This window comes from Podospora pseudocomata, chromosome 6, assembly GCF_035222375.1.
Source record: "Podospora pseudocomata strain CBS 415.72m chromosome 6, whole genome shotgun sequence".
NCBI lineage: Eukaryota > Fungi > Ascomycota > Sordariomycetes > Sordariales > Podosporaceae > Podospora > Podospora pseudocomata.
The window spans coordinates 648,317-676,247 of NC_085890.1; the positions used below are offsets into that span (position 1 = coordinate 648,317).

The window sequence follows — 27,931 nt, forward strand, 5'->3', positions numbered from 1 at the left end:
CTCCTACCTTCAGTCGAGAGCCAACATTCCACACGCAAACCCTCTTGCCGACGTCCTAGCCCCGGCTGCCTCGATGGTATTCCTCCTCTGCCTGAAATCGGAGCGATATCTTTCACAATCTTCAGCAAGGGGTCTCTGAGAACAACTGTTGCACGATTAGCCCAGTGCTCTGTCTTTCGGGTCGCCTCTTCACCCACGTCCATATATATAGCAGAATCCTTCAGATTTAGTCTTTTCTAGACTCACCAACGCCTGATTGAGAGACTCTCCCCATCTATTTTCCCTGACTTGGTCAACAACGGAACTATCACCTACCTGCCCGGTTTCCAACCTCGCCATACCTCCCTCCGTCAGGATCATCAGCCTGATGCCATCCCCGATCCGCAGTCTGGTTAGCAGCGTGAGCCGCCTTTTATCCCACCTCCATTCGGTCCCGTCGCGACTACCACCAACGATCTGTAGGCTAAGAACTAGTTGTGGAAGGGCAAAAAGAACCGATTTAATGGTGAAAAGCAAGTACCTGGTGTTTACAAGAAGCGTTGCTACCCTCAGGCATAGTTCGCCTTTCCGTCCTCCCACGGCAACAATGCCATGCCGCCTGTCTCCGGCGCCCATCTGCGGTGTTTAGCGTATATCTACCTACTTTCAGCTATTCTGCTACCACCATGGATCCCACCTACCTGCCTCCTGGGAACTGGAAATTGTCGAGGCAGAACACTTCCAGTCATTGCACCTTTTCCCACGTCAATTTCAGTCGTGGGCTCTCCGAGTTCGAGGGTCGACCGGCAACATCCCTGCCAAACAACCACCGGGGCCTCGAATGTCTTTTAGAGTTCGACCCTTATGTTGTTCTTTGCTTGGCTCAGATCTTCAGACACACGCAAACGATGGCCATTATGCTGTTTTGTATATATTCAGTCACCCTATCAATTCGAGGTTATATACCTTACCGTCTTTGTGGTCTCTGACCTTACCCAAGCTTGAAAGCAAGAAACAAGACGCTTACACCGACTTGGAAATTGAACATCGTACTTTCACGGCCACCTACCTACTCAAACAACACCACATCCATATCACCAGCCACCAAAGGTTCAACTACATGGGATGTGCTGCTGTCTGTGGCTCAGCTTTGGCTACCAGCTGTGACAAGGTACCTCTCAAGCACAAAAAAATTGGCAAGTTGGCCAGCCTCCAAAGAAGCTAGATCATTCTCAGTGCATTGCCACTCACTCCGGCATCTTTGAGGCGTGTCATATTGTTCCATAATGTGCCGCTAAGAAAGACTCGACAGTAGCAGGGATGAAGAAATACGTTGTCTTTCTTGCGGAATTTTTCTTTCTCGATGAAGATAGCCTCTCTACCGAGGCACCGTACCACAGGTTGTTGCTGCTGAGGGTCAAGGTAGACTGTTAGGAGGGCGATATGCCTGACGTATCTTATCCAGCATGTCAGAATCGCAACCATCCGTCAGCTTGAACTTGAACTTTTTCACTGTTCGACCATTACAAGAGATTCAAACATTTACGGCATGATCATCGCCTGAGCTCTGAGACGATCGCCCGCTGGGAAGCCGTGTTATTGTGCCTCGGAAGCGAACCAGACCCTTCACACTGTCGAACACATGAACGGGCTGGAGCATGCTTTCGCCGTAGATGAGACGCCAGAATCATCCTCCATCACGTTCACCTCTCGTATATGAACTCACACTTTCCATCCCGCCATCCGGAACCAAATGCCAGAATGACCACAGTCAAGATGGAACGTTCACCGACAGATCGCCTTCAGGTCGCCGACCAAAAACACCGCCCAAAGCAAAGCTGCGTCGGAGCAACACTGGACCGGAAACCGCCGGCTATAGAGTTCATGAGAACTCCAAGCACAGGACGGCTCCAGTAACTCTGTCTCACTAACCACTGGAATACGCCACCCAAGTTCAGCAACCTGCAGCACAGGGCCAAAACAACAACACCCTCCTGCCCCTGCCTCAAATACCTCACTCACGTACTTTGCAGAATTAATTGCCTTGCCTCCCAGACCATCTTCAATTCACCAGGCCCCCCCACACCTCCACCAGCCATGTAGGCTCGTCCCCTCGACCCTCCACTGCCACCACTGGCTTGGGAAAACCGGAGGAGAGCTAACTTCATCCGGTCGTGGTGTGAGGGCGAGAAAAGCGCTAGCCAATTTACCTTCCCCTCAAGTCGACCCCGACAACTGGTAGTGGCCGGGGGTGTTGGCAACGTCCAAGAAAAATCTGTTTTCCAAACAGCAAACCGTCTCTTTCTCTCCACCAACCCTTCCGTTTGACTCAAGACGGAGAGAGACAAACACTCTCCGTAACCTGTCTACCTGAGTACCTGCGCCAGCTTGCCAGGTCCTCCTGTATCCCACCGGTTCCAGCAACCAGGACTCCCCAGCGATGAGGCCACAGCAGCTGGCAGTAGGGAAGGGCGAAGCAAGCTATCAAACCAGCAAAGCTCTCCTTTACCTCCCGACGCTCTGCCCTTCTGAGCAGCTGCTGCGGCCTTCCCCAGGACCACTCGGCACCTGCGAGTTAGTGGTCGGGGGAAGACGGTCGCGTGAGGCTGAAGCAACACGAGAACTAGCTTGGGCGTTTGGTCGGCGAAAAGATGAAGATAGCAACGCCACAGGACTTTCCTGGGCTGTTTGTGCGGGACACCTTTCACCTGGACACTGAAATCATGTATCTGGACCTTAGTTGTGGGTTGTCGTTGCTCATCCTACTCCATACTTTTGAATCATCACAATTTACGTAATATCGACCAAGTGGCACTAATCGGGACGTCAGATAGAGGTTGCTATCGACTGGGGTTCAGGTTACGGGAACGAGACAGAGGAAGAGCAGGGGAAGAGAAGACCTGGCGGATGTTGTTCTTGTATATTTACGAACACTGTACAACTATGGGATGACAATAGAAACAAGGACGATATGTAAGACAATGTAACGTGTACCATTCAGTCAAAACACATCACATCACATCAGACACTTCATCCCAGCACGGTAGGTGCTCCTCAAAAACGTATTCCATTCAGATTCCACAAAACTATCCCAAAAAATGCAAGTGATCATCCCTCCTCTTGTCCATCTATAATCATCATCCATCATCACATAGACCCTTAACATCCCTCCCAGTACTCACAACAAAAAACAAGGTTAAACAACAGCAACAACAACAACAACAACAACATCAAAGAAAAAGCCCGTTGAGAGGCCCAATAAACACAACTTCAAATCCACGAAAAAAATCCATCTTTTGTTGTTCCCCCTCACAAAAAAAAAAAAGGAAAAAGAGTCTATCTAACGCTTTGCACATCCAAAGAAACGGTCTATATAAATCCCCAAAAGTGACAATGATCATGATGATGATGATTGATGATCCCTCTTTTATCCCATCCGAAGTTTACCCGAATGCGTTCGTTCCCTTCTCTTTCTTTCCAACCCTTGTGATACAAAAAAATGGTGAATACATGAGGAGGTTGCCCAAGAAACTGTTTAAGAAAAAAAATGATGTTACAAAAAAAGGGTGGGGGGTATAGGGGTATAAAAATCCATGTCCAAATGTGCAAAAATTCCCAAAACAGTTGCTTCAAAAAAAAAAAAAAAAAAAAGAGGCCAAGAAGCAAAATTGTGGTGATGTTGAAACAAACATAAAAAGCCGTTGAAAACACCAGGGTCCCTGATGATGGAGATCGTGGGAAAGGGTTAGGAAAGGTGGTGGTGGTGGAGAAAAGCTTGATGAACCCCCTTGTCGACCCGCCCTTCCCGAAAATCTCCACTCGGCCAATGACGGAATCAAGTGGAGCGCCATGTGAACTCTGGGCAGCCGGGTCGACCCGCACAGCCAGCCCCCAGTCAGCTAAAAAGGTATTGTGGGGGCTGATTCTGGAAAATATTGGCGCATAGTTTTGTGTGGCTGATGTAAGACGGAAGGAATTGAACTCGGCGAGCGGCGGCCTCAAGGTGAACAGAAAGAGCCGCAGCTGACCAGAGATGAGTTGTCGCCGGGACAATGTGACGGTGTTGTTGGGTGGTAAGGGGCGTGTAAGTGAGGCGTGGGGCTGATCAGAGCTGACAACCCTGAAAGAGATGGAGAAGAAAAAAAAGAAGCAAAGCATCGGGCGCCAACCACAGGCTTCTGCGACATATCGTCAGGTACAGGCCAATCGGAAAGTGCACGCACGGCCCAAACAATCGAGATTGGAGATCGTGATTCGCGTTTCCGGACCAACCGAACTTGTCGTCAGCACATCACCTCCGCTCGCTGCGACCGGTCCTGACTTGATGTGGGTGGTACGCAGCTTCCTCCTCCTCGTAGCCGTACTCTCCGCTGGCAATGTAGACCTGGGGGTGAGCGGACCGTTGAGCGCCCTGTGCGTAGGCAGATGGCTCGCGAATGCTGGCATACGTGGTCGAGGGTGGGTATCCAGGGGCCGTGTAGGAATGATGGCGCGCGGGCGAGGGCGGCACAGTCTGCTGTGGTCTGGGGGTGCTGAGACCCAGTGGCTCGATATAGCTGCTTGTCGGTCGGCTTGCCCGGGCGGGTTTGGAGGAAGCAATGCTACCGCTCTTGGCGTCGCTCTCGTCGCCAACGCGATGCTTGTCGAACCGCTGGCGCAGGCGGTCAATTGTGTCGTCTTCCTTTTCGGCAGGCCGTTCGTGTTCGCGGTGTTGTTCCTTTTCGCGCTTTTCCCTCTTGCGCTCCTTTTCGCGCTTCTCCTTTTCGCGGTCGGCGTCGCGCTCCTTTTCCTTCTCTGGTCTGCGCTTGCTGGCGCTGCGCCGTGGCTTCTTGTCCTCGGTGGACTCGGACGTGGTGGAGCTGGCGGCTGTTGGCGAGCTGGTGACGGTGCTCTTGCGATTGGACTTCTTCAGCTTCTCAATCGTGTCGTCGAGCTGCTCCTGAAGCTGTGTGTTTTGTTCCGAGAGTTCCTTATTCTTCTCGGCGAGCGTCTTCTTTTCGTGTGTAAAGAGCTCATTCTGGTCCGTGACGGCGCGCACATGGGCCTTGTTCTGCTCAATCTCGTTGCGCAATTGACGGACGGTGGTCTCGAGCTCGGCGATCTTTTTGGAAAACTCGTCTCGTTGCTGGCGCGTCTGCTCAAGAGCACGCTGCAGTTGGTAGATGGTTGTGTTGTCCTCGTAGCCAGAAGCCAAGAAGTTGCGGTCGCGGTCGGTGTTGGAGGTTCGACTCTCGCAGTCGCTGAAGGAACCCACACCCGAGTCGCTGCGCTGATGCTCGTAGTGCCCTTCGGTGGGCGAGCCCCAGCGGACTGTTCTGCTCATGGCGACGGCAGTTATTCGGTGATGCCCTTGGAAGGGGGAGAAGGCTGTAAGGCTAAAGCAGCTTGAAAAATCGTGTTGTGCGTTGATTTGACCGTCGGCGTGGGAGGAGCTGCAGAGGTGCCCGACTGGAACTTGGGGGTATATAAGTGAGAAAAAAAAATGTGCGCGGGAACGAGCCAAAGGGGGGGAAATTGGGCGAATGGCACAGATGGCACAGGCGGCCCCGGCAGACCAGGGGGTACTTTGGACAAGGGGCGGAAGGGCGGGAACAAAAGTGCTCCAAGGCTAGAAAAAGACCAAGAATGGGTGGTGTCTCGGAGTCGGGTTGGGCCTCAACGATAAAGAGCACTAAAGAGCCTAACCGAGAATGAGGGTATAAAAAAACCAGATTTAGCCCCAGGTCAGGAACGAAAATCTCGCTTGGTGTGCAGGAGGAAGAATGAAAAGGCCGAATTTCTCACCGTCGCACACACCTCTCTCCTCTTAAGAATCAGAAGGGAGGGAGGCTCTGGGAGGGGTCCGGCGCTGTTGCCTCGCGCTGTTACGAATCAAGGGACCACTGGACTTGAACTGGACAAATCGACTGCGCGACGGGGCACCGCCCGGCTGCCAACTCAAACTTGACGCTTTTGGGCAAATGGTGGTGGATTATGTCAGTGAGATTTTATTCCCCCTCTTCTCTGTCCGCTCACCCTAGGTACCAGCCAGTCCTGGGCATTCAAACAACAAAAATCCGTGTTCGAATGTGGCTCAATCAGCAAGGCGACGAGAGATGGTGTGCGGCAGTGCTCCGGAATCCTTTGCGAACCACCACCAGAGCCTGGCGCCTCTGCCTGTCACCAAGGCAGTTTTCTTCTGCCTGTCACACAAGGTCCAAGCATGCCAAGCTTCCAGTCCGAATGTCTCCTTACACCGAGGGTTTTTTTTTCCCTTTTTTGCGGGACGTGTGTGTGGAGATTCTCCCATCCATATCAAAAACCACACCATATATCAAGCGGTCGCACCGTCCGTCTGGCGAACCACGACACTGGGAGGAGGGTACGGCGGGCCGTGGCGGGCGCACGACAGTCTCTTTGTGATCATGAAGTCGACGACGAAGAATTGCACTTTAATCTTGGGATAACCAACCACAGAGCTCAGACGGCCAGAAGCCAGAAATAGGAGAAAGGGCGCGCTTGTTGGTGGTGTTGGGCCATGGAGTAGCGCGACGGACGGTGAGTCACCGTAATTGTCGGTTATAGGATGTCCACATTTATGCGTTCCATGCAGCCCTTTTTTCCCCTTCATCTTCTGCTTGTTTTTGTGTGTTTCAGATTTGCAGTCTCATGGAATCCCAAGAGGACTCGTGTTCTGATTAGCTCCCGACCCGCCATAGTCAGTTGACCGTTTTCTGCCAGGCCTGCGCTCGAGTGTGTGGACTCCCCTGTTTGTTCTCGAAGAAATGGATAGGGCTGAGCTCCACCCAAAGCAATGGCAGGGGAAAGACCATCACCAGTTGATCGGATTCAACAAGAGGTTGTCCAGATGGAAAAACAGGATCAAACATCACGATATACCGTCATGTGCCCCATAACCATCGCTCCTGCCCAACCTTTGACATCACCATCACTTGATACCGCTCCTTCCGTCCTCCGTCCTCCTCCAAATCACACCATCTGATAACAACCCACGATCTAGATTCCCGCAGCATATACCTGTCTTTTTTCCCTCCTGAGTAATCACTCACCCAGCGCCATGTTACATCCGTACGCAACGCTTCAGCTCACCATGGGTTCCGTGACTCTTTTGCCGGCAGCAGCACGGTTACCTGGAAGGATCAAGAAGCATCATCACCAATCCCCGTAACCCCATCCCAGCCCTACCATCGATGGAGAACCACCAAACGGGTTTGCTCCATCAAACCCACCAGTGACTCCGCCGCCGCCCACACGCCGAGAGAGAAGTGGAACTACTCCTCCGTTCCACTCTCTTCTTCCCGCCATCACAGGAGCTCCGTCCGGGTCACCACATTCTTCTGCCCCACCCCGGCCCGGAAGGTCACTTTCTTCTCTCTGCCGGTTGACTCAAGCCAAGCCAATGTTTCTTTAGCTTTCTCATGTACATATGCAACTTTACCCTCCCCTTCCCAACCAACCGCGCGCGCATTTGCGACGAGGACGGATGGGGATCGACGAGCAGCAGCCGGACGGCTGATGCCTTGCGTTGCGTTGCGCCTGCAGTGATTCTCACTGCTGCCCCGCACCACCATGCCCCACCCCGCACTTTTCTTCACCCCTCCTTCATCTTTTTGATCCTCCTCTGCTCATATGAGCGCGATAGATAGGGTATGTAACTTCAAAAAAGCGCCATTGCGCACTCCGCCCTCCCTGTTCTTGTCACAGAAAATCCTCCGATATGTAATGTGGCTGGCCGAGATGTGTCACACGACACAAACAAGACATCTATCTCTAAAAGAGACAAAGGGGATCGAGACATGGATAACAGGGAATAGCATGTTCATGAGGGATAGATTATCTACCATCTGTCGACAGTGCTATCGAGTGCTACGTCCGAGTCCGGAGTGCGGTCATGAACGAGCATTGTCCGGAGGAGGGTAGAATGATGGGTGGGTGGCATCCGTGGTGGTTGACACGAGGATTTTCCGCTCTCTCTCGCCTCCGGGCGGTTTTTATCTATCTATCTCTGTGAAATTGCGGGGGAGGGGGTAATGGCTTCCGGGTAGGACTTTTTGATTTCGGGGAGATAGACCAGATAAAGGTGAAGCAGGTCAGTAGATGAGAGATACCAAGGTGAGTGCGTGCGCAGGTGCGTATTTTTTGCGCGTGCGAGATACAGTGGTCTAAACTGTGGGGTTTGTATGCACGTTCGAAAAAGGGAAGCTTGTTAACACCGAGGTGTGGGTTTCCCTTTTTCGGGCTGTAGGTGCAGACGTTTCAGTTCGGCCAGGCGTCACCTCATCCTATCCATATAATCTTGATCTGACGGCGGCGGCAGCTACACCGGATGAATAGCCCTACCGGTCTGGAATCTCGACACAAACCCTACTGGTAAGGTAGGTAGGTAGGTAGGTAGGTAGGTAGGTATGTTCCTACCCGTAGGTAGGCCCCATGAGGCGGATGGGGGAAATCTGCCATGTTTATGTTTGTGTCAGGTGAGGCGAGCGAGGGTATCACCGTCTCACCTTGCCCGTTGTTCCACGGGCAAGGTCCCTTCTCCGGGCCCGGGCGGTACTTCCGATGTCAAATCAGTTGTTTTTGTGCAACCTGAAATCTAAAACATTCATCACGGGGGCTGGTGAAGCTATCTCGATTTCGTATTTGTTTTCGTTCCACAGTCGCCATCGTTCGTCATTCCCCCTCCTTTCCAGCAGGGGGGATTTGGGCGGGCTTGGTTTCTCGTTCGACACAAGGGCGCTGCATGATGCATACCAAGAATCCTTCTGCTGTGCAAGATCCCCACTCTGAGCCTCAACCAGGGTAGTTTGCACAGCCGATGAGAGCTGTTGGTTCGTGACGTCTGTCTTTTTGGTCCTCTTCGATCTGCTTTTCATCGGCTTCGGCTATTTTGACATCTGGACTGCATACGTAGACCGGGGATCTGCGGCGTAGTCAACGGCGAGGACCCCGGCAAGGAGGAGCCGAAGCCGCGAGGGGGAGGCCGCGTAGATTTTCTAGGGGTGAGGTGGGAGGGGAAGGGGACCGCAAAGCAAGGTAAAGCCGTCGGGTGTAGACGGAAGGATTCATATCATATCAGGAAGGATTCCCAGATGTGCGGTACCCTTATCCGGATGGTGTTGAGATAGGTATCGAAGATTGCGTGTAAGGCATGCGGTCCTCTCACTCACCCACAGTCCGAAGTCTAGCTCATGTTCGCCACTACACACGCACCTGGGGAAGTGAACCAAAATAATAATTAGGCAAATACAGAAATCATAACCCCGAGTAGACATAATTCGAAATGTTGGTGTGTGGAAAAATGTGGGGAAAACCCCTCTGCCTGCCTGGAGCCTGCCTAAACCGACCAGTTTAAACCATTTTCCTTGACGGAATGCCCCCTCAACCTCAGCTGTCATGATCAAGAAACTCCGTTGCGATATCATATCGAAACATACTTCCGAAGGGGTTGAAGCCAAGGTTGATATTGGCCCCATTATTAATATGTCCTGTTTTTTGTGTCTCGGTAACACGAAACAAATACGGTTGTCAGTTCGGCAAAGCAGTCTTGAGTAACCACCACCACCAACAACCAACCAACCAAATCCCATCTCTTTACCGATACTGTAGAGATTCAAACCCTCTGTTCTTCATGAAAAGACAAAACCACTCATCACGTCTCACAAACCCTCTAAAAACACCAACCACGTGTATAGATCATGTTGTACAATATCTCCAAAAAAAGTCTATTTTTTTCTGTCTGCCTCGGCTCTGCTGTGATCCGGTTTTTTGTGTGTGACGATTGTTCTGTTGGAGTATTTGTATCAAAAAGAAAAAAAAATCCATATTCATATTCTGCTGTGAGGCATATCCCTCTTGCTGCCCTGGCCCACCCATTCCCTGTCCCTGCTGTCGTGAAAGTTTGCTTCCGTCTATTGCATCTTTACGTGCTGCCATACGTCAAATTCTGTAACGTTTCTAAACCATCCCAAGAAAACAAGTCCAAAAGCAAACCGCAGCAGTTCCCAACCCCCCCCATACCGTGATACCTTATCATTATTCGTACAAGAAGTGAAAAAAAGGGATGTTCGTGCTATTCTGTAGCGATCCATCAAAAAATACCCAAAACCGAAAATATGTCGTTGTAAGAAAAACCCAAACGTAGTTATCGTGAAGGAAAAGTTGAGAAAACAATCTGAGGTGCAGCAAAGAAAGCTTGATATGTTGAGGTCGATTTTGTCTTTTTTTCTGGTTTCTGATCAAATGGTTAGTATTCGAGGTTGCCAAGTCATCGGCGAACTGACTCACTCTTTCAACCCCATCAAGCCGGCATCCAATGTATAGCTCAGAGAAACAACCGCTGATGACCGCGAGAAGCCCGAGAAGGAAATGTTTGTCGTAATGTACACGCCTCATCGGCGAATGGTTTTGTCCTCAAGTTCCAAAACCGTTCAAGGGTGACGTCGCCGAAGCCGCTCATTCTCCCTCCGAAGCGTCTCGACCTCGGCCTGAAGCACGCGGTTGGTAGCAATGTGCTCATCGAGATTGTCACGCATCCGGTCAATGCGGCGGTTGGCGTCATCGTATCGTCGGCGCCACTCAGCAACCTGCTGCTTCATGGTCTCGTACTCAGTGCCGACATATCTCGCTTTGGCCTCAAGAGCGTCCTTGAGCTGACGGCTGAGGTCCCGGATCTTGGTCGTGAGGTTGCTGTTCTCGAGCTCGAGAAGGGCATTCTTCTTGCGGGCCTCGCGTAGCTTTGTTGACTTGCGGGCTTCGCTGTCAGAGTTGCTTTCGACTGAGCGGCGAAGCTCTGAGTTGAAGGCCTTCTCCTTGCGGACGTCCTCCTCTAGCTCCTGGACCTGGACCCGGAGGATGTGGTTCTCACGAAAGAGCTGGTCGTAGGTCTCGCGGCTTACGCCGCCGCCGCGTTCACGGCCCTGCATGTCGGCGACTGGTGTTTCGTCCCAAAGGGTGTGGACTCGTTCGGCACTCCGAGTACGACTGCGAGGCTGGCGAGGTCCTCGGTTTACGCTCCGGGTGCGACGAATATGGACCTCGGGGACGCCTGGTGTCGTTGACTCAAAATGCACCCTGTTGCTTCGAGGGCCGTACATATAGGAAGCGGGGGTCTCTCTCAGTGGTGGATAGATGTTGATGTAGGCTTCTGGTGAGCGGATGTGTCTGTAGGCGTGAATGGTGACGGTGTTGGTAGACGACTGAGTTAAAGATAGGTGAATGGTGAAGAGCGGTCAAGTCGAGGGACCAGACGGTGTGGGAACCTCGATATTTAAGTAAAATGGGGGGCAGTGACTATGGGAAGGCTCCGGGTTGCAGGAGATGCAAGCAATCGTGCATGTAAGTGCGTCAGGCAAGGTACGTAGCTTTGAGCGAATGAGATGGGAGAGAGACCCGGCCAAGGGCTGGACGGCTGAAGAGGCCTGTCTTTTATGGGAATGACTCCCAGGCACCGGTCTGGTCTGCGGTCCCCCAAAACAGGTATCGGCGGACGGGGAGGGACGGGAAAGAAAGAAAGAAAGAGAGAATGACATGACTGATGGTATACAGGTACAACATTACAAGACGCTTTGCAGCGTGGAAAGTAATGTCAAAGGTGTAACTATGTAACAGCCGCAGGTGAGGGTGGACAGGGGTTCGAGGTGAGAAGACAAGGCGCTCTCTGTATAGCACATAGCCACACCGGGCATTATCTGGAAGAGGGAACATATGGGGTAAACGTCAGCAAGTAGACAGGTTAGTCACCTTGAGTACAGTAGCCCTAGACCACTTGCTTCTGGGATGGTGCATCCTGGCGGCCGACTGACCGACGCTAGAGAGAGATGACTGCTCGAGATCATCTTGATGCCTGGCGTCGTGGACTCTTAGTCCTAGACGTCCGGGTATGAGCATGCATGTGGTCCACTGGAGAAAACTATTTCTCTGTGATGTAGTCGGTGTTTCAAGTAGGCAGTGCAAACATGTTCGTGGAGTTGATGAGGGCATCCGCAGGACGTTGGAGTATCCATTGGTTCTCAACCTCTGACATGGGGAACCACGGACAACTCACAAGCTATTGTGAGAGGTGAGTATCAGTCTCAAGATTGAGGTTGCGGCAGATCGACAGGCCGTAACCTTAGGCAGTGGTGCGGCGGTTGTTGCGAAACTGTCGAGATAGACGCGATGTGAGGTCACTCGTTGACATTGTTGGTTGGTAGAAGAAGTTGAGGTAACCGGAGGCCTGGGCCCTAAGCCCCCTCCATTGGCCATGTCAGCCAATCAGCGATGCGTGTGGGAGAACCCTGGGCCCACATTTGATTATCTGGTGCGAAGCGCGCAGCATTGCATTGTAGCAACCACCACAACCAACAACACAATTGTGTTTCCGTATCTTTGTTCTCTCTCGGAGCCGGACCGCCAGTATCGAAGCTTTCCTTGGTCAAATATTGTTTGTTTCTCGGAGCCTTGAGGACGAATCGACGGCCGTTTCCCTGCATCGACATTCCGGACCGTCCCACCAAGCACGCTGTTGACCTGTTGTTGAGCGTTTTCCTTTGTTTTGCTGAATTCCGTCCTCCTTTCCGCATCATAACCTCGCAGCCGCATCGTCTGTGGCATCCATTTCAATATCTTGTTCCGCCTCTTCCTTTTCGACGGGGTCACGCCAGTGTGGGGTGTCCGGAGGAGGAGTGACGGCAATGTCAGTGTGGCTTGACAGCGTCCCTGCTCTTGGAGACGAGGCTGTGCGGCGCAGTAAGCACTTGCTATCCACATCTTGATGCTCCCTCTTATTGCCTCCCTATTTTTCAGTATGGATAGCTCACAAAAGGCCGCATATCTCTACTTGCTGTGCCAGTTCCATACATAAGCACTACCCTCCAACCTGCCAACTTTGCGCCTCTTTTCCCAGCCGAGCAAAGGAGGTGGTGGGCAGAGAGCAAAGGGGAGGCCTCGGCCAAAGCCTTGCGATTGCAACTCTCTCTTTCGTCAGCAGTTTCAGGACGATGCAGCCGCACGAGGCTCGCGCGAGTCTATTATGCGCTATTCGTCCAGACGCTGGTAATGGAGGGTATTGGAGCCCTCACTGGTGAATTATTTCTCCTGCTCAAACAATTATCGTGGGCTATTTTCCTACTCAGCCACACCTTTACCAGTGTAAAGGCCACCAATGCGGTACGGCACGTACAAGCGGCCTCAGGTTAGGATTCGGATGCTTGAATTGAAGGGGTTTGGAAAGCGACTTACCCTTTGGTTTCCGGCATTGACAGCAGCAATATTCCACCTCTCTGCCGGTGTGTGTAGCACCTGAGTGTCAGATGAAGCGCCAAATTCTCAGGTGGCGTTCTTTGCCCTTCCATCCCGAAGCCACAAGGCAGACAGAAGGGTATCCGAAAGGGATGGGAGGTGGTGGTGGAGGCGTGGTAGGAGGAACATACACCCGCGACACTGTCAACCCCAACCCTAGTGGTGACACAACCGGCGCAGCTCGACCTCCTCGCTCGGATAACTCCATGGGAACTCACACAAATGGGCCCCTTCGGTAACACATGCCCAGATCGCCGGACTCCCACCTTGAACAAGTTTTGCTGATCACAAGTGAGCGGCCGACGGGCCGTGATCCGCCCATCGCTTCATGAGGCATATTCATGACTGATGGCATAGCGCCGAAGTCACACGGAATGTCTGTTCAAGTCCATGGTGTTGCCATCCGAGAAAAGCGAGACCGAATTTCCATACCCGCAAACATCTTCTCGCTGCCTCGTCGCCTTTCGGCTCGTGACCTTGAAATAGAACCGCCCGAAATATCTAGCCTTTTGAGCCCTGGCACCCCCTAGATATGACGAGTGGTTTACGTATACCAAGACAGGGTGTACTCTAGGGCCACGCTACCGGCCTGGTCACCGGCCTTCGTCATGGGGGGACAATCTGGGACACGCACTACCTCCTGGGGAAGAAGGCAGAACATGAAAGAAGGAAGCAGATCAGGCCAGGCCCCTCTGCCCAGACCGCAGATCCCTTCACAGACAACGGCAGGGTCCAGCGAGCCGGTTCTAGATTTGCGAACCGGTCCGCGGTCTTCGCCTGCCCGTTTTCTTCCTCGCCAGGCCATCTCATCTACCGGTGTGGCCGAGGGGGCCACGGCCGGTTGCCTTTTGGCCAGCTTCCTTCCTGATCTCCGCATCGGATGAAGACCACGGCGTTGCAGAGTTTTCAGTTGCCTTGTCTTCGGTAGCAAGATGTTGTGATGGCACTCCTCAACATTTTCGTGGCCTGATGGCGAGACGGGCTCCAAGTCCTTGACGGTCGTCGGCTGAAGTTCCAGCCCTGGAGCTACATCCTGACTGGTGACACCACAGCCGTGTGGACAGGTTCCTCGGATGTGTATCTTATGGATTCCTTTGGTTTCTGTCCTCTGATGTCGTGACTGGTCTGCACCGGTGGCATCCTCCCGCCTCTGTTCAACTGTGCTCATCATTTTGATACTGACCACAGCTCGAAGGATTCCCTCATGCGCTCAGTACTGCTATGCACAACTGAGCGAGTGCCGCACGACTTGCATTCAACAAGGATACCCCGCCAACACACAGGCTGAGGAGCCTGGGGGAGATACACAACCATGCCACGGTTGTATACACATCGACAGATACCTCGGCCTCACAACCAACCCTCCAGATCAAGACTATCCGCTCACCCATTGGCCTGTCTCCTCGGTGGTCAACCATCAAAATGGTACATCATACCGAGCCAACAGACTCCCCTTCAACTCTGCAAGGATGAACCCGTCCGTCAAGCGTCTCTGCTCATTTTTCAGTTGGGAAAATGGTGACAAGAGCACCCGAGCAAGGCAGCAATATCATCTCCTCTCATCTTCTCCCCAGTCCCTCCCATCCCGTGGCCACACCCTCCAAAGATACTGACTGATAGGCGGTCGTGGACTCGCCACATCGACGGCCCGCTGTTTCGAGGGGGAAGCAGCGGCGTGGTTCCTGCAACTTTCCTCGATATTGACTGAAACGACAGGATACTCGCTTTGAAGCGTCCTGCTGCCTACCCCCCTTTCTGTAATGTCAGGTATATCCACGCGCAGAAGGCATCATCATAGATTCCCCAGCCTCCTTCACGTCTTTGACCGAGGTGAAAAGCCGAAAACAGCGAAGGTATTGCCATCTGCCTGGTTCAAAGGGTTCAATACCCAATTGTTCAGGGGAAGTACAACCGAGAAGATCTCAAGGTATACAAAGATCTGTGGAGATACTTCTGCCTTGATTTGCCCGGGTTGACTCCCATCCATTCGGGGAAGTAGAACCGAAGTGCCCTCGAAGTAGACACAAAGATGCTGGATATCATCTGTGTGTGAAGGTAGGTACTTCTGCCTTGCTCGTGTTCCACCTTGCCTTGGTTATGTGGTTGTGGCTCCTCAAATTCCACATGGTCGGGTAGGTGGGCAAGGCAGGTATACAGACAGAAATGTCTCACGGGCGACTCGTTGGCTCTCGTCCTTCCTTGATCATGCCCGCTATCAAACTGTGACTCCCAAGATTCCACCTGTTCGGTAAGTAAGGCAGGTGGGCAAGGTACAGACACAGTGCCTCCTTTTCTCCTTGTTTCTTTGACCTTCCCTGATTCCTGATATGCAGACCTGTGAGACGAGGACAAAGACCGAGCTGAAGCACAAGGAATCCCAACTCACACGCCCACCTTTTTGGGTCAGATCTCGATACGTAGGTAACATCCCCTCGGGCCTCTCTTATCTATGCTTGCTAGACGAGATGATTGTGTATCAAAGCGGACCAAACCACACACCCACTTCCAACATGTACAGAGAGCGGGAGGTGTCAACGTACCTATCAAAAAGTGGCTGCCCATTTCTCGGTCATCTGTGATCACCAACCAACGACGATCAACCGTGTACCCCTTTCTCTTCATGCGATGTTTGCCTTTTGGGGGAAAGGAAGCGGTAGGTACATCGCATCCGTCCCAGCTGTCTGATTGCTCTTGTGTACCTATCTCCTCAATCATGGTAAGTTGGAAGCGAGGTGTTCAGGCCAGCACCGCGAACTCTCAGAACCGTTATATCGAACCCTGATGCTTACAAATGCCAATCCAACCAACAACTGAAAGGAAGCCCAGGTTGTACAGGTGAAGTTGGCGAAAGGTAGGTAAAAAAGCCGATGTGGGAAAACACCAGCTTCAGTGATGTGCCTGCCTGCTCCTTCACACCAGTGCTCGGTTAACAACTGCATGATCGAGGCATAATCCGCATTCAGCTATTTCCTGGGCCGAGAAGAATCTCGACTGTGTTCAACGTCGTCCCAGTCGTGCCGCTTCTTTTATGTCTGATGACCACTCCAGGTTGTTGGTGTTTCACGGTGGGTAAGGTAGATTGGGGTGGTGTGTGGATGGGTGCAGTTGTTCAACGTTGTAACCTCGGACTCCAGGACCTTTGGTGTAATATCGTGTGATTCTCTCGACAGATTCTGATTGTGGCAGTCGTCCATATCGATCCGATCAGTAAAGCCAGTTGTGCCGAGAGTCCGCAAAGGTGATCTTGACTGGACTTGTTCAACCTATGTATGGTCTCGGCCTTTCTGCAGTGTCTGGTTTCATGGTCCCTCTTCCTAAGCTGGGATGATCTCACGCATTGTTCGATCACGGCCGTATAAAAGTTTCGATGTTCCCCAGTATGCTGGGATCGGTTCTGTATTCTCGTGGGCGGTCGTAGACTAGAATTGTCGTGTTCCGTAGGACCGGTCATCCACCTAGGTGGTCTTGCTGTAGCAATCTAAACCACACCCCAACCCTGGGCATGGCAGTTCTTGTGCTTGTATTCCCCCTTCATTTTACCATATCGCGAGGTTGTGAGTCGTGTTCCAGAGGTACATGTTGTGCGCTGGGCGGTGTCGGTCCCATGGTTGCTGCCACAAGACGAAATGTCACAACTGAGAAATCAACAGCTAGAGGCCGGTGACAGCAAGTGGTATTTGAACTCCTCGACCCATTCACTTCAAGTCCGACATTCGTACAAGTGTAGTAGCTGTGACGCAGCTGCGGTATGAGTAAGACTTCAGCCAGGCTCCGTGACTTCGCCTCAATTCTTAGGCACCTATCCCATTGCCTGGAACCACTGAAACCATCGTTTGTTCGATTCTTCCTTCGTTTGGGGATTGAATTCTCTCGCATGCTTACCGACTAGGCGTTTTGGCATATTCTTGGTGTAGTGGTGCAGTCACATCTTAACGATTGGACAGTCGTTTACATTGATGACTGAATGCGATGTTGGCATAGTGCGCATGAACCTACAGGCACCCCGATACTACAGGCCTCGCAAACTCGGGCAAACCGGAAACCAGGTCGTAGATCACTTTAGATCTGGAGTGCGGCCCAAGTGGTCGCTGCTAAAGGCCTTCGAATAGGTCTTTGCCTTGGTCCTCACTGTCCTAAATGAGTAACATCGACCGACACCTGCCCCACATCAAGCCCATCCGAAATAAGGTCTTGCAGACCAAGATACTTTAAATGAAAATATTCGCTGGTTGTCTATTTCTCTGCTATAATGACCCTCGGCAGGCATTATCGTCGAAGACAGCAAGCCAAATCACCCTCTCACGCTGTCCGGCGGCAAGTATAACCTTCCAACTCCTTATCTTTAACAAGAAGCAGCAGCGGCAGCAGGTGCAGAGCCGCCTCCACCACCACCCTTTCCACCACCCTCCTTCCCATCCTTATCCTTGTTATCCCGACCACCACGCTTGCTCCGACGCGGGTTACGCCTGCTCTCCTTCGGTTGCTGCTCCCCAGCAGGCTTCTCCGGCGCGGTACTGTTCGACGCAGCTGCCGGCGCAGGAGCTGGGGTTGGCGTAGACGCAGTAGTAGCAGAAGCAGAGGCAGCGGCATTCTTCCCCTGGGTAGAACCCGACGACTGCCCCCCCTTCTTAGCCGTCATATCCTTCCTCTCCAGCACCTGCACTGTAGCCTGCGCAATCGTGACCGGGCTGGCGGCCATAGCTTTGGCGAGCCCAGCATGGTCTGTGAAATCGACATACGCGAACCCCTTTTTGCGATCAATATCCACTGAAGTAACAGTGCCATACGCCGACAAGGCATCCTTGAGCAGCGCCTCGGTGACACCCTGTGAGTGGTTTGCATGCTTAATGAAAGCTCGTGTCGCGCCTGAACTGGGGGCAGGTCCGGCGTTCTTCTTGGATTCTCGGCCGCCACCGCCTTGCTTTGCTGGTGCATTTTTCGGTGCAGCAGGTTGGGAGGGTGCAGCTGTCGTCGGTGTAGACTGTGATGCCATAGCCGAAACAGGAGTGGCAGGTGCTGATGGCTGCTGACGCTGGGCCTGTGGTGTCTCTCTTTTCTTGAGAAGAAGCACAGGCTTGGCTGGTGCAGGTGCTGGTGCCGGAGGCGTTGTGTCGGCCTGCTTGTCGGCTTTATTATCCCCCTTTGACTTTCCACCCTCATCGGCGCCGCCCCGTCTTCTGTTGCGAGACCTATTGGAAGAAGCTGCTGGTTGCTGTTGCTGCTGCTGCTGCTGCTGCTGTTGTTGTTGTTGTTGTTGTTGTTGTTGCGACTTGGGTGGAGCAGATGACGACGGCTGAGCAGGAGGGGCGGGTGGTGCTGGCTCAGGAGCGATTGGGACATTTTCCTTCGCTGGTCCCTTCGCAGCACTGCCCTTGCTATCGGCATCCGCTTTGGCTGCATCCATTCTGGCCTTGCGGTGAGCGTTGCTAGAGCTCAGACCCAGGTCACGCTGTAGGATACGCGCAGCAGCAGCAATGCCTGCCCTACGGCTCTTCGATGGAGCCTCCGAAGACGCGGATGGTGCGCTGGACTGAGTTGACTTTTGGATGGCTGCCACCTTAGCAGCCTCCGCGGCAGCCTCTGCAGCGGCAACAGCCTTCTTGGTCAAGATCTTGACCGACTCCCTGGGCCTCTCGGGTGCCTTTTCGGTGGCCCTCTCCCTTTCGGTTCTCGACTCTCTGTCCCGGGTGCTTCTCCTCTTGGGTTCCTCAGCACTGGTAGCTGGTGCCTTGCCCTTCCCAGTCAGTGACTCCGTTCTGGCATGTTTCATTGCGATCTTAGCAGCAGCGATTTCCTTTGCCTTGGCAGCCTTCCTCTCCTTCAGATACTCAATCAGAGGTGTCGTGGTGGTCTTTTCGGGTTCCTCTTCGGGCTCCGGTTCAGCAGTGACACCCTCTTTGTTCCCGTCTGGGCTTGCAAGGCTCTCCAGAAAAGCCATGAACTCCGGGTCTTGATCGATGGTCCCTTGTCGGCCGTCCACACGCTTCTTCTCGCTGGGAATCTTCTTGTAGACGGAGAACTCGACGGTTGGTGGAGCGACAAGGGCTGGATCGTTGTAGGTCTCCTTCGCATCTTCCCACTTGGCCTCTTGTACCTTGCGGAGGAGTTCTGGCAACTGATCTCTCTGCGAGACATGGAGATATGCCCGAGCTGGTGTCGACGGTTTTGAAGGGCTAGTCTCATGTCAATATGGGCCGAGAGGCTGTCTGATCATGGCACTTACTGTTGCGAGACCTTACCAGGATACCACTTGTACCAGTCGACCTTGCCATCTCCGAGTTTCCATTCATCGCCCAAAATGGCATGGAACTCTGCTTCGGTAAGACCTGGTGGTAGGCGACGGATCACGACTTTTTCTCCATTGGCGGGTGCCTTGGTCTTGGTTGCTTTTGGGGAATTGGCTGAAGACTGGGCGACTGCTGTAGTGCCGTTTGCCTTTCGTGATAACAACTGTGGAGTTGACATGGTCAAGCTGTGTGGTGGTTGAACCAGATATGATGAGGCTACCAGGTATGATGATAATCAATGCTCAATGTCGGTGGGTTGGCTCACTCGGTGTAAGCGGGGTTCTCAAAAAACACTGATTGCGCCACGCAATTTATGGGTCTTTAAAATGACTAAAATGATTAAAGAAAGCGCGACAGCTGGTAGAGAATTCACAGTCCCTTCGTCTAAAGGAAACATGTGACTGAGTGAAAGGGCGCTGGTGACTGTCTGAGGGTAAGTGACAGTGAGAGATGGCTTTACAAGGTTGAAGGCCCCAGAAATCCAGACTCCGATAAACAGGTTGGGGCCAGCCTTATCAGCCTCTTCCCTGTCAATGTCATCAGGGTCCCCTTCCAATTGGCAACGCACGGACCATGATCTTGATCCCGGCTGCTGGCTGAGTGCTTGGCTCTGACGCCGTCGCTGAGCGCGTAAATCTCGGCTGAGAGCCTGCTTTCGCTCCCCGCCTTACACAATCACCAACTACTACTTCTCGACCGAGATTGGCTGCTATAAGCTCTGCTGCTGCTATTCTCGGCCTGCCCTTGATTTGATACCCCCGAGATCACTATCGCTCCGTGTGTAACAAGCATCATTCGACGAAAACAAACGACCGTCCAGAACACACTTGCGCAATACCTCGTCCCCTCCCCTGCCTCCCTCCCCACCAACCCCCTAATTCCAGAACCATGACCGCAGCGCCAAAGCCGGGCCCGGCGAATCTCCGACCCGGAGCCGGTCTCGACGAGTGGCTCGAAGAAGCAAAACAATGCCACTACCTACCAGAGTCTGTCATGAAGCAGCTCTGCGAAATGGTCAAAGAGGTCCTGATGGAGGAGTCCAACATCCAACCAGTAGTCACCCCTGTCACCATCTGCGGCGACATTCACGGCCAGTTCTACGATCTCCTAGAGCTCTTCCGAGTGGCTGGTGGCATGCCGGGCGACAACAACGTCCAGGCGCCCCAGACAGTCACAGCAGTCATCACATCCGACGACATTGAGCCCCCGAGCGAAATCACCGATCCCAAGCTGCAAAAGAAGGTCATAAATTCTGGCCCAGCCCCAATAAGTACAGATCCAAACGAAACGATCGTCGAGGGGGACACAACCACCGAGGCCATCCTCCCTCCAAACGAGGGGCTCACCCAGTCAGCAGACACCAAATTTGTCTTTTTGGGCGATTTCGTCGACAGAGGGTATTTCAGTCTGGAAACATTTACTCTCTTAATGTGTCTAAAAGCCAAGTCCGGATCTCCCTTCCCTTTCTGAGCCCAACCCCCACTAACATCCCTTCCTAGATACCCCGACAGAATAGTCCTCGTCCGCGGCAACCACGAATCCCGTCAAATCACCCAAGTCTACGGCTTCTACGAAGAATGCCAGCAAAAATACGGCAACGCCTCCGTTTGGAAGGCCTGCTGCCAAGTCTTTGACTTTCTAGTCCTCGCAGCAATCGTGGACGGGACCGTCCTGTGCGTCCACGGCGGCCTGTCGCCCGAAATTAGAACCATCGACCAGATCCGTGTTGTGGCTAGAGCGCAGGAGATCCCGCATGAAGGCGCGTTTTGCGATTTGGTGTGGAGTGACCCAGAGGATATCGACACGTGGGCGGTGAGCCCGAGAGGAGCGGGTTGGCTGTTTGGCGATAAGGTCGCTACCGAGTTTAACCACGTGAATGGGCTGAAGACGATTGCGAGAGCGCATCAGTTGGTGAATGAGGGTTACAAGGTATGTGTTTTTCGGGATTGTGTGTGTCTGGGGGGTTTGAGGGATGTTTGCTAATGATGTTGTTAGTATCACTTTAGCGAACGGTCGGTGGTGACGGTCTGGTCAGCACCGAATTACTGCTATCGCTGTGGTAATGTGGCGTCGATCATGACAGTGGACGAGCAGCTCAATACCAAGTTTAGCATCTTCTCGGCTGTGCCGGATGATCAGCGCCATGTGCCAGCTGGGAGGAGAGGGCCGGGTGATTACTTCCTGTAGAGGGAGGCGGGGGGAGGAGGAGGGCTATCGATCCTGGGGTAGCAACCAACCACGGGATGACGTGTTGTAGCGTCTTGTCGGCTAAGAGACCTGTTTTGATGCGGTGTACGAGGGAAACCGGCGTTTTACATGTTGTTATATTTGTCGGGGCACATGGCAATTGATTTTTTTGGACGGGATGATGAATAACTGGGATGAACATTTGATAAACTACTAGCATTGAGTTGGGTTGGTTGATTGGTCATTTTTGGGAGGGTGGGAGAAAGAGATGCTTGTATATTGTATACTGTCACTTTTTTCATCAAGCGGACCTTTTTGAGGGGTGTTCGAACTATTGCGTGGCTTTGGGCTTTCTGATATACCCGACTTTTGTTGTATTACCTACTTTTTGGGGGGGTAAAAATAGAAGACAGAGGGGGGGATGGAGATGTCTTGGAGCCCAAGCGTTTCTGAAGAACTGAAGTGTTGAAAGGTACAAAGAAAGCTGAGTATTTTGATATCTATAAGTTTGATGCTCTCTATACATGATGGGAAATTCTCAGTGCCCGTTCTGCGCCGTGGAAAGCCAAAAAATAAAATAAAAACTAAAATGTCAAAAGATGGTCAAGAGAAAGCAATAACGCCCCGTATTATGCCTGTCCCACCATCACCCCCGTTGCACCCTTCGTGCTCCACGGCCCCTCACATCTAGCGTATAATACCTAATCTTCACCTCCTAGTTAAACTATTACCCTTCGCACCTCCACCCCCTTCCCCTTCTCCTTCTCCTCCACCACAACCTTCACCCCGGGCAGTCGTCCCAAACTGCCAGATGACCCCTCCCCCATTCCACCAGACCCAGATTGATCACTCCCCGAACTCCCAACCCTCTTCCCCTGGATAACCACTTGTTTTTCCCCCCCAGCCCGGGCACTCACCCTCTCCAGCATCCTCGCCTGTGACCGTCTCCGTTGCTCCTCAATCTTCTGCTGCTGCTCCTCCTTCCGCTGCCGGATCGCAAGACAAAACTTGGAGTTGGACCTGATCTTGTCCCCCTGCCAGAGAAACACAAATGGAATAGCACACATGAGCGTGCTCACGCCCCCAAGCAGCGAGCAAGCACCGCTTATCCCCAACTTCTCAAACATGGGGAGAGTAGCCAAAGGCAAGACAGTAGCGAGCAAAGAGCGGGAGGTTGACGCGGCAGCGTTGGCAGACGCGGCGTAGACTTCGTACGCGTCGGTCAAATAGTTCCTATCCCCATCACACCCAACATCAGTAACTATCACGGAAAAGGGGGTAAGGGGAGGGGGACAAACAAGAGAGCCTGGAATATACACATAAACCCCACCCCAAACGGCACCCCCGCCAGCATCGGCACAAAAAAGTGAACCCCCTCCTTCGCCGTCCATCCCAACCAAAAAAGACTAATCACAAACATCGGGCCCCCGATACACGCGAGCGGTAGCCGTCTGTACTCCTCCTGTCTAGTCCACGCCTTGTTGCTGGCCATCGCCGACCTCAGAACACTATCCCACACAAAAAAGATCGGCAACGCGAGTAAGCACCCCGCCCCAACGGCCAGATACGTCAACCCGCACTCCCCCGGCGAGAGCCCATAAACCCCAGTGAAAATGATCGGAAACGCCTCAAAACACATGTAAAAGATGGCATAACAAAGCGCGAGGTAAGCACACGAAGTGTTAACGATCGGCTCCGTGACGAGCATCTTGATGGGCCGGTATAAAACAACAGTCGTCAACTCCCTGAACGACTTCTTCTCCATCTCATGCAGCGCCACCACTCTAGCCTTGGCGTCATGAAGGCGAATTTCCTCAGCGCGTCGCTTGAGGAGGACAGGACCATATGTTTCTGGGAGGAAGAACAAGGGGACAAGTGTGCATCCCGCGTAAATAAGTCCAATCCAAAACGCCCACCTCCAGCCGATTGTTTCGGAGCAATAGCCTGATATGATTGGGGCGAGTAAAGGCCCGGAGACGGTCGTCATGAAGAATAACCCCATGTTCCTCCCTCGAGTGCGAGGGTTGGGGGAGATGTCGGCGATTATCCCTGGGACGATGGCGATGGGGGCGGAGGCGAAGGTTCCGGTTAGGAGGCGGAAGATGAGGAACATGATCCAGCTGTTTGCGAGGGCGGTTGCGAGGGTGAAGGCGGTGAATATTAGGAAGGTGATCATTGTTGGGATTTTGCGGCCGAATTGCTCGGAAAGGGGGGCCCAGAGGATGGGGCCCATGACGTAGCCGATCAGATAGACGGAGATGGGGAGGACTTGTTGGGATTCGTTGGTAATGTCCCATTTGTCTGAGATAAAAGGCAGAGCGTTGGCTGGGAGGGCAGAGCCCATGGTTGAGTTAATGATGAGCATCATGCAAGTAATGAGGATGCAGGCTTTCTTGCCGGGGGACCACTCGTGCGGGTTGCCCGTGTCGTGGTCGGGTTCCCAGGAGACGATCATTTCTTCTTCATCGTCCGAGGTGGCGTGGCTGGAGGCGTAGTATGGAAAGGGGGTAGAAGTGGCGGGGGACTTTTTGAGGGAAGAGCTTTTGGTGAGGGTTCCGGTTGGTGGTTGGGGGTATTGGGTTTGTTCTTGCTGTTGCTGTTGAGCGGGTTCAAAGGCCGCGATATCAAGCTCGCCGGCGAGAATGCTCATGCATGTTGGGCAGCGAGGATGAGCCTGCTCTGGAACCTGGGGTTCTTCCCGGTTCTTCCCACTGCTCTCGCCAACATCTCGCGCGGGCTGCGTGCTTGCCATTGACACCCCTCGGCCCTCAGTGCCTCCAGCGGCGGCCAGGATAGCCTGGACTTCCTCTTTCGACAAGCCCAAAATATCAAAGGAGCACTCCCGTTTCACCGATCCATCGGGTGATACCACTCGCTGGCACATATCTGGTGTAGAAACTGTGGCACGAAGAGCGGATGGTGGGCGAGCTCGTGTGGTCCTGATTAACGGAAACGCTCTGGGGACCTGCGCCACAGTTGCTTCTTCCGAGACCGTTTTGATCACGTCTTTCTCCTGTGGTGCTTCGACCTGTTTCTCACTCTCCCGGATAGCTTCTTCGTCTTTGGGTTCCTCATCTACGGGTTCATCAGACTTCTCGGGAACATCAAGTGTTGTCTGAGTGTCATGATAGCTCTGGAAGGATGGCCTGTGGTGAACATCGTCTCCTCCGTCGTACTGGCTGCTGGTTCGCTGTGGTTCTTCCATGGCGATCAGGAAGCTTGATCGACTACCCAAAATCTACAGCCAGGAGGTGAAGGTTGGGTGTGGAGGACAGGGCCCTGGTGATTGTAAAAGAGTGTATTGGTCGAAGTGTCAGTCACCAAGTCTGGCCAGAAGCAAAAATTCAACTCCGGGGAGCAGAAGATCAAATATCCCATCCACAGCTCGAGAGAGCGTGGGCAGACGGCGCCGTGGGCGAGCTGAAGCAACCGATCACACATGTCAGAGTGTAGCCCGCAGCACCAGGAAGAAGGCCATCAAGGTAGTTGGTTGCCGGGCATCACTGTGCATATTCTCCTGAAAAGCTTGAAAAGACCCTAGGAGAGGTAGTGTGTTGGTCCTCTGTAACCATCGGGTCGGTGATAGCCCGGCTGCCGTTGAACTAGCTTTCAAAAACACGGGACTAATGGGTCTAATGTCCCGTCTAGTAGGACAGAGTTAGAACGGCGTCGATGTGATAACGTGCACCACGAGACTGGGCCAACTGCAGGCCCGACGAAGGTGAGGTGAGCTGCCTTCTTTTCGGCGATAGCATTGCATCTCGACTCCTGTAGGGTGTGTGAGTTGACGGTGAGCTGTCATGATCTATCATATCGTGACAATGGACGAAGACAGCACCAGGCATCTCAGAGGCCCGGCCGAGAAATAAGGAGTCATCTGCAGGACTTGGCGGTCAATTGTCAAGTCCCGCACCCTGCATTTATGGGTGTCGGGTATCTGAACACCCACTATACCACAGCTCGAAGATGTGGTACGTGGTGGCTACTTCACAAGGGGACCTCCCCCCTGATTAGGGCTGAAACTGGCCCATGGAAAGGGTATCTGGAACGCGCAAGGCTCAGTCGTAGGGCCAAACTACCGGGCCGTAGCATCGAGGTCTTGCTACTAAGTTTTGACGCGTTCCTAGCGGGATGATGTCAAAGCCACGTCTGTGGGACATTAACGAGGCAAGTCATAATGGAGGTTCAGATTGGATTTCTTGATATTGCGCGCAAGACGGGATGCTATGTGCATTAGCAATGCCCAACCCGACTATCGTGCTTGGATGTAGCTTACGAATTACTACACCCAGACCCCTTCATGAACGAATCTCCAATGGCATTGTAACCAGTAGATCAAATGAGTCCCGAACAAGTGGTGATGTGTCGGCCTCTCTCCTCCATCCCAAACCAGGCGTCGAGTTGGCCACAGGGTGGTTTCTCAAACTGAGATCATTGCCCCATCGTTTTCCTGCAAGATTCACAAGAGTCAGGAGATGTCGGGGAATGGTGGCAGGTGAAAAGTGCAGACGTCGGGCAGCGGAATGCGGGGAGCCATCACCGCTGACATGCAGTAAGATGTTTCACATGTCTCGCAAAGAAGAGCTGTCCATTTCCTCCCATCATGTCTCGAGGTTGATAGTCTTTCCAAATCGCGCATACAGCTCCACCTTCAGCTGCGTCATTTCCTCCCGAATAGTGGCCATCTTGTCCTCCAACTCCCCGATTTCCTCCTCGATCTTGGCTATTGAGAGGCCAAGGAGCTCCTGTGCCTGTGGTAGCGGCAGGTGGAAGAAGGCGTCTCCAATCTTGTACCTGGTAAATGTCAGAGCATGTGGCAGGAGATAATGATACAGGAAGCAGAGAAAAACTCACGGAACAAGGTCATCCTCGTCGGCGAGCTCAAGCTCCGTCGTGATGTCGTCAAGCTCTTCTTTTTCTTTCTGTGCGGGGTTCAGCAAGGCTAGTTTCTGAAGCTGTGAACAGAGTTGTCTCACGTTTTTTACTTTGAGCTCCTCCTCGAGTGTGAGTTCGTGGGAGTGGAGGCGGCTGAATTTATTGATCTTGTCCTGATCCTCACGGCGGACCTCGATCTCATCCCCTACTGCATCCTCCTCCTCCTTGGTCAACTGGGTGAGAGTTAGCAATGTTGGCAGCAGAATTCACAGGCCCATCGACGGAAATCTTACCATTCTCCTGCTCAAATTCATCTTGGCGAGTTTTGTCTATTTTCCTCTATTCCACGCAACGAGGATATCTGGAAGTTCAAGAAGGGCTGTCGTCTTGGTCAGGCAGAAAGCTGTCGTTCAACTCAGTGGGATGGGGGGGACCCCACCATCAGAGATCTACAAGGTTAAAGGTGGGGCGAGGTCTGTTTATTCTCCGATTGGCCAGACAACTTTGAACCCTGCAAGTCAACAAACAAGCACCAGCACTTCTTTCATCATCATCAACCTCGTTTTCTCAATTCTCCTTGAAAGGTGTCGGTCTTTCATCTCATTTATCTATTGCTCTCTTCAAGAGTCACTGTGTGCCACTCGTTTTGTCAACAATTCCAGCAGTCAAAATGCCCGGTCAAAAGCTGTATCCACGCGCGACAGTCAAGAAAATCGTCAAGGCTCACTCCAATTGCAGCGTGAGCAAGAACGCAGATGTCATGGTATGCCATTTCCAAGTCTTTATTCACGCGTGTTTTTGGGACTAACCAGGATTTAGATCTTTTTGGACTACATGCTGTTTATGCAAAAGTAAGCTCATCATCACCCATCCCCATGAGATGGCACATACTGACTGAAAGTAGTCTGGTGAAAGAAGCCTCCATTGAAGCCAAAAAGGGTGGTGAAAGGGGCATCACGGCACGCAGTGTGAAGAAGGTGACGGCGGTAAGCAACCCTACTCTCGTTTGCAAAGCACTGGCTGACCTTGTGTTTTCTAGGATTCATTGGCCAAGTTCAAAGGATGAATGACAAGGCGACAAGGCCAAGGGACCCAAAACTATCTTTGCCGTTGGCTTCGTATTATTGTATGCAGAGAATGGCTTGATGACGCCGTGTCTGTTCACTGAGGTCCGGTCAAAGCCCGGCAGAGTGGGGATCAACCCGGCCGAGACGGAGCCCGCGACCGAGAGAGAGCGGGTGTGAGGAGGTGTGCACCGAGATGGATGAATGCGAATATCTCGGAGTAGGAGACATTGTGTGACTGCAAATCAGAACACTTTATGT

The 27,931-nt window shown here is 52.7% G+C and overlaps 7 protein-coding genes across 7 annotated transcripts; 2 read left to right on the forward strand and 5 right to left on the reverse strand.

Annotated features, from left to right (window-relative positions):
* Positions 1-4,270: 4,270 nt before the first annotated feature.
* On the reverse strand, positions 4,271-5,302 carry QC762_604800 (uncharacterized protein; the record flags this gene model as incomplete). Its single annotated transcript, XM_062892177.1, has 1 exon — positions 4,271-5,302. The coding sequence occupies one exon, from the start codon at positions 5,300-5,302 to the stop codon at positions 4,271-4,273; it is 1,032 nt and encodes a 343-aa protein (XP_062740255.1).
* A 5,104-nt stretch (positions 5,303-10,406) lies between these two features.
* Positions 10,407-11,072, reverse strand: QC762_604810 (uncharacterized protein; the record flags this gene model as incomplete). The annotated part of the gene is made up of 1 exon (XM_062892178.1): positions 10,407-11,072. The coding sequence occupies one exon, from the start codon at positions 11,070-11,072 to the stop codon at positions 10,407-10,409; it is 666 nt and encodes a 221-aa protein (XP_062740256.1).
* A 6,407-nt stretch (positions 11,073-17,479) lies between these two features.
* Positions 17,480-20,010, reverse strand: QC762_604820 (uncharacterized protein). The gene is made up of 2 exons (XM_062892179.1): positions 19,481-20,010; positions 17,480-19,430 (listed from the first exon to the last, which is right to left on the reverse strand). The coding sequence occupies exons 1-2, from the start codon at positions 19,720-19,722 to the stop codon at positions 17,600-17,602; spliced, it is 2,073 nt and encodes a 690-aa protein (XP_062740257.1). The 5' UTR covers positions 19,723-20,010; the 3' UTR covers positions 17,480-17,599.
* Positions 20,011-20,131: 121 nt separating this feature from the next.
* Positions 20,132-22,370, forward strand: SIT4_2 (sporulation-induced protein). The gene is made up of 3 exons (XM_062892180.1): positions 20,132-20,989; positions 21,044-21,473; positions 21,540-22,370. Exons 1-3 carry the CDS (start codon positions 20,433-20,435, stop codon positions 21,729-21,731), a joined length of 1,179 nt encoding a protein of 392 aa, XP_062740258.1. The 5' UTR covers positions 20,132-20,432; the 3' UTR covers positions 21,732-22,370.
* Positions 22,371-22,450: 80 nt separating this feature from the next.
* On the reverse strand, positions 22,451-24,936 carry QC762_604840 (uncharacterized protein; the record flags this gene model as incomplete). Its single annotated transcript, XM_062892181.1, has 2 exons — positions 22,451-22,964; positions 23,030-24,936. The coding sequence occupies 2 exons, from the start codon at positions 24,934-24,936 to the stop codon at positions 22,451-22,453; spliced, it is 2,421 nt and encodes an 806-aa protein (XP_062740259.1).
* Positions 24,937-26,026: 1,090 nt separating this feature from the next.
* On the forward strand, positions 26,027-27,672 carry QC762_604860 (uncharacterized protein; the record flags this gene model as incomplete). The annotated part of the gene is made up of 4 exons (XM_062892183.1): positions 26,027-27,369; positions 27,426-27,457; positions 27,508-27,592; positions 27,646-27,672. The coding sequence occupies exons 1-4, from the start codon at positions 27,277-27,279 to the stop codon at positions 27,670-27,672; spliced, it is 237 nt and encodes a 78-aa protein (XP_062740260.1). The 5' UTR covers positions 26,027-27,276.
* QC762_604850 (uncharacterized protein) lies at positions 26,333-27,015 on the reverse strand (the record flags this gene model as incomplete). Its single annotated transcript, XM_062892182.1, has 4 exons — positions 26,900-27,015; positions 26,708-26,839; positions 26,586-26,653; positions 26,333-26,525 (listed from the first exon to the last, which is right to left on the reverse strand). Exons 1-4 carry the CDS (start codon positions 26,918-26,920, stop codon positions 26,333-26,335), a joined length of 414 nt encoding a protein of 137 aa, XP_062740261.1. The 5' UTR covers positions 26,921-27,015.
* Positions 27,673-27,931: the final 259 nt, after the last annotated feature.

What these genes read in the sequence shown, in the direction of transcription:
- QC762_604820 (XM_062892179.1), bottom strand. Translation starts at nt 19,722, where the DNA reads ATGTCAACTCCACAGTTGTTATCACGAAAGGCAAACGGCACTACAGCA. An exon ending in CCTGGTAAGGTCTCGCAACA is followed by an intron (nt 19,431 to 19,480) that starts GTAAGTGCCATG and finishes ACATGAGACTAG; the next exon opens with CCCTTCAAAACCGTCGACAC.
- SIT4_2 (XM_062892180.1), top strand. Translation starts at nt 20,433, where the DNA reads ATGACCGCAGCGCCAAAGCCGGGCCCGGCGAATCTCCGACCCGGAGCC. An exon ending in TTAATGTGTCTAAAAGCCAA is followed by an intron (nt 20,990 to 21,043) that starts GTCCGGATCTCC and finishes ATCCCTTCCTAG; the next exon opens with ATACCCCGACAGAATAGTCC. An exon ending in TGGTGAATGAGGGTTACAAG is followed by an intron (nt 21,474 to 21,539) that starts GTATGTGTTTTT and finishes TGATGTTGTTAG; the next exon opens with TATCACTTTAGCGAACGGTC.